The sequence below is a fragment of the Lipotes vexillifer genome, unplaced genomic scaffold (assembly GCF_000442215.2).
Source record: "Lipotes vexillifer unplaced genomic scaffold, Lipotes_vexillifer_v1.1 scaffold946, whole genome shotgun sequence".
Lineage (NCBI taxonomy): Eukaryota > Metazoa > Chordata > Mammalia > Artiodactyla > Lipotidae > Lipotes > Lipotes vexillifer.
This window is the reverse complement of record NW_006776646.1, coordinates 325,388-330,691: the sequence shown is the minus strand read 5'-3', so window position 1 is coordinate 330,691 and position 5,304 is coordinate 325,388. Positions and strand designations below refer to the sequence as shown.

Here is a 5,304-nt window from a genome sequence, read left to right as displayed (position 1 = left end):
ACTCTTTCCTGTTTCACTGGTATGAGAAAATTTCAGAACCAAGCAGAGTGGATACAAAAGAAAAGAAAATATTCTAAGATTACAACTTCAAATGGGACAATAGTAAGATTTTAAGTTGTCTCAAGGTTAGGGACATAATTTTTGATATGCATGAACTATACATACTTCATGCAATTCACTGAACAAATACACAGTAGCCTATTTCTTTCCATAAATGAAGCCCTACATCTGCATAATTTAAAGGAAGTTTATTTAATTAATGCACAGCACACCACTGTTCAGGTATCTCTGGAGAGTGAGGTGATCTGAAAAAGTCAAATTTTCCAGATAACTAAAGTTTATCTTTTTACGTTTCCAAGCATATGTATTTTAGTGATTATTTTCATCTAAATCTTTCTGGAGTTAACATATTCAAGATTTATTAGATATACAAAACATGGTTTAATATATTTACAATTATCCAGGGTCAACAATGATTATTCTACAGCATGATATAACAATACTGCAGGTGCTACTCACGTCCATGTGGGACTCTGCGCAACTCCTACACAGTAGAGTCCTAGAGTGTCCTTTGGGGGTTTCTCAGCTTATTTCCAGCAAACTTCTGCCCCCTCCCTACATGATCAGCTGCCACTTCATAGTGCTCTCTGATTGCCCTCCTCTTAGAATTATTAATCTGCTGCTTTATTTCTCATGTAATATTCTGGGGTAGATGTTAAGACTAATTTCTCTTATGTTTGTTTTTTTAATGCAGGCACTCTCTTTCAGGGTTTGGGGTTACTGGTTACCTGAATCAGTACAATCATTCCAGCTTAAAGACATCACCAAGTTAATCGCCCATTAAGTATCTCTCACTATGACTACTGAATACTCACTGATTCCAGTGTCCTTACAGTACTGGACCAAGTATCGTCCCATAACTTTTAGAAGATGATTATACTCTTGGACATTGAGAAATCCCTGCTTATTATGGGATGGTTCCATGATCTCCAAGGGTATATCAACAATTCCAACCACACCTGCATCAAGTCTGGAAGAATAAATACATATAGAAATTATACGAAATTGAGCTAAGGAAACAGAAAAAGCTAATATACCCTCATCTTTCAAAATCAATTTTTTAAAAACCAAATTCAGTCATTTGGTCCAAACCATGTCAAAGTTAACAAGTTATCTTATAATTGTACTTTTTAATGTAAGTCTACGGTTATCCTAGTTGTGCTTGGTCCCATAATACAAAATCTCTTAATACATCATTACTGAATTAATATGACTCCTTTTCCAAACCTATAACCTGACATGGGGAGTCAAGGTGGGTGGGAAGAGGAGGCCGTTTAGCAATAAACATCCCTAACAATCCCTTACAGCAATAAACTGACATGGTCCTCTTAACAATATGAGCCAGTCACTTTTTTCATCCTCATTTCACCTGTCGGGTTGGATTTCTCCTCATCATTGCAGAGGTACACAGGTGCTCAGTGGGAATATATGGGCTGTAGTATCTGAGAAGTAACAGCCTGATGGATAAACTCAATTTTTTTTTTCACCTTGTTAGCAGCTCATGATGTATGTAGCTGGGATATTCCACTTAGTGCTATAACCTGTTTAGGGAAAGGGCACCCAGAAGTCTAGCTCTTCAGGGGCTCCCCAGTGCCCGCAGCCTGGCTCACAAGTCACACCTTCCCAATGTGGGGCCGCTGCCTATCATGTTTTTCATTACTTTCCCCTTCCACCCTGCCCTCCCTTCAGCCAGTCATTCTGTAAGTCTGAATTTGGGCATCATTTCTTCCAGGAAACCTAACTTAAATTCTCCCAGTTTCATTTACTGCCCCTCCTAAGAGGCTTTCTACACCTGATACTTGCCTCTAACATATATTTGTTCATTCATTAATTCATTCACGCTCAGCACCTGGCCCTATTCGAGGAACTAGGAATACATTATGAATAAGAAAGACAAGGTCCCTGTTTATGAAGTTTCTCTTCTATTAAAGGATGACGACCATTAAGGGTGATAAGGGCATTTCAGATGGTAATAAGTTGGTATAAGGAAAATACAGCAGGTGCTATAATCTGTGAAGAGAGAAAAGGTAGAGGGGGGTGATGGCAGGGGCTGATTTTAATTAGTCTAAGAAGACCTTCCTGTGGAGCAGACTTCAGAGCTGGTGCCTGAGTGACATGCTAGGACCAGCAGTAAGAAGATCTGAGGACAGAAGGTTCAAGGCAAAGGGAATAGCAAATGTCAAGGCCCTAAGGCAGGAACAAGCTTAGGATGTCAAAGGAACAGGGAGCCTGCTGGTGTGAGGGGAATGCAGGCAGAGGCTGGGGATGGGTGGAGTGTGTCCCAGAGCCAGGCAGCAGCCAGATCACTGGCAGACTATGAAAACCAGTTCTATTCTACATGCACTGGGATTTTAAGCAAGAGAATAAACTAATTTATGTTTTAAAAGATCATTCTTGCTGTTCCCACACAATAATAAATACATATTTATACATTTGTCCATCTCACTGGACTATAAGTTCCTTAGCAAAAGGTAGTAGGTTTTCAACATTTTGTCTGCAGAGCTTAGTACAGCACCTGGCACAAGATACTGCAATACAAGTGCTTATTGAATGAACAGATGAGTGAATCACTAATTCCTTGAGAGTGAGGGAACAAGATGAAAAACTGTCTCCCTGAGCCATCCTATTGCTCGTGGTTATCCTGTCTGACTCTGTGCTTTTCTCTGGTCTCTCTTCGGGACTCTACATAATTCATGAGAGCAGCTTGTGGAGTTTCAGACCCACCACTGGGAAAGCACCAGAATGTATTACTCTGGGATCGAAGCAAGCTGAAGAGTGTTAAGAATATACGCTCATACAGGTAACTGGCTGGAACTCATACATGCAGGGGCTGCACAAAATGTTAGCAGGGCTGTGGTATAAGACTATGGATTTTTCTTTTCTAAAATTTCTTTACTCTGCTTATATTATTTTTTAATTGGTGAAATATCAGAAACTTAACCCTAGCAGATGGCACAAGAAATGGTAAAATTTCCAAAAGCGTGCTTTTTCCTTAGAGCAGGCACACCGCTCCACTGACATTATAAATTAGGCAGATGAATGCCTGCACACTGATGGGAAGGGTGGATGGGGGATATGACACCTGCTCCCATTATGATTAATCACTTAACTCCACAGACAAAATCTTACTGCAACTTCCCTCATCCTTCCTGTGCCTCTGAAAACAAAAACATACTTACAAGGACTTCAGTTTCAACTGTGGGCCCACTTTCTCATGCATTTTGATCAAGCGGTTATTACTGTAAATGAACATCCCGGCTTGGCTTCGGTTTTCTACGTTCACACCAAAGAACAGGGTGAGTGTCCTTGCTTTTTTTAATTCTCTAGCATTACATTTAGAAAGTGAAAAAAATATATTAATAAAAGTATACAGTTTACAAACTGTTAATAAACAAACTCAGAAGATAAATATCAAAGGAACTATATACATAAAATATACAGATATTTTGCAAAACTTAGTAAGCACACTCGGTATCTCTGTATGGCCAAGTATTTTGCATAAACATGATAGGCAATAACAATACCAGTCAAACACAAGCACTCTTTGATTCAAAAATGAGTCTGCCAATTTAAATTTACAAGAACTAGAAAGTTTACAGTTTCCAAGAACTAGAAAGTGCAAGTTGAAAAATGTTAACTGGTCTAATATGTACATCACAGCATTTTTTGAAAAATGATGATTTGACCATTTTAAAATTTAGTTATTTCTAACTTTCAGCATGTTCTCAAACCTCCAAATACTCTACACAGATTGGAATGTGCCAAAAGATATTCTTTAGTTTTCTCTCTTTTTCCAAATTCAAAGGTAAATCAAAGTTAATTAAGCAAGTTTACAAGGGCAACAGACATTAGCTCCTGTTTTTTCCGACTCTGTCTGCTATACTATGTTTTATGTGACTTTTGTATTAAAAGTGTAAAAATAGAAAATGAGACATAGCAGACATGACAGAAACAGTCATAATAACAGGAGGCTGCTTGGAGCTATGAAAAACACCTATATGTAAGAACCAGAAAGATGGATGTGACTTCAAATACAAGCTTGTCTTTGCAACAACCATGTGACTATGGATGAGTCGCTTCAACTTTCTGTCTCGTGTGAAAAACGGGAATAATAGCTGCCTAGCCACTTGGGATTCCGTAAGGAGTAAAACGGATAATGTTCAGTACAAACTTGGAAGACATTAGGTGCCTGGCAAATGTTATTCTCCTTTCCCAACCAGGAATGGTACCAAATATAATTCTTTCCCTCCACCCATCCTGTAGCTCCTCTCATTCCACAAAAACCGCTTTTCTTTTCAAATTCATCATCATGGGCTATTACAACTGATATACTTACTGGACTGATTAAATATATCTATCATTAAAGGACAATGACAAAGTTGTATCAGTCCTTCTATATGGATATGATATACAGAGTACATCAGACTTTCTGAGGGAGTTACTGACATGAATTAATATATTATATATTTTTTAAATGCATATACATGTAGGGTTAAATATATATGAATCAAAGTTTTTCTCAAAAATGTCTACTCTATAATTAGGTTCTCGTTGTTTAACTAAATAGAATATTGACTTTGTAAGGGACCCCAAAACAGAGTATTGGAGGGTATGACATAATCACTCTGTGACAGTAAATGGCATACTGATTGTTTTCAAATTTAAAAAAAGCATTTTGCTATAAAAATAAGTTCACACCAACTAGCATTATTGTAATAGGATGTTCACCTTTCATGCCTATCATTGTGATGACAAAAAAGTCATCAACCAGCTTTTTCTTTCTAAAGGCTTTAAAGAGGCCTTTGCTTTTCACTGAAGATTTCTATGACATTTATTTTATATTTATTTTGATAAATGCATAATTAACATTTCAAATTTAAGTTTTGAAGGAAGTTATGGTTATATAGCACATCACAGTTCACACACACCAAAAAATGCTGAAAACTAATAACACTTCCCTAAAAATTTGTTTCTCAAAGTTATCACAGCTTCCAAAGTCTGACTTTACTTGGACAACAGGGATTATTTTCAATTTAACTTGCTTAACACCTGAACTGGACATCAAGTCAACCCTACCAATGTAAACAATGGTTTTGTAATATAGGCTTGCTATTTTTATTTTAACCGTATATAAGTGATACTTTTACTTGAAGCATACTCTATCTTAAACTGTAAGCAGTACTAGAAGAGGGAAGGAACTGGGACCAACCCTCCAGAGTTTAAATGGCAAAGGACACAGGGAAA

General features: G+C 37.4%; 1 protein-coding gene across 1 annotated transcript in view; it reads right to left on the bottom strand.

Annotated features, from left to right (window-relative positions):
* The window catches only part of MORC1 (MORC family CW-type zinc finger 1), a 178,708-nt gene that overhangs the window by 107,539 nt on the left and 65,865 nt on the right, over positions 1-5,304 (bottom strand). The window contains 2 exon segments of the mRNA XM_007450543.1: positions 876-1,030; positions 3,240-3,383. Of these exon segments, the coding sequence (XP_007450605.1) occupies positions 876-1,030; positions 3,240-3,383 (299 nt within the window).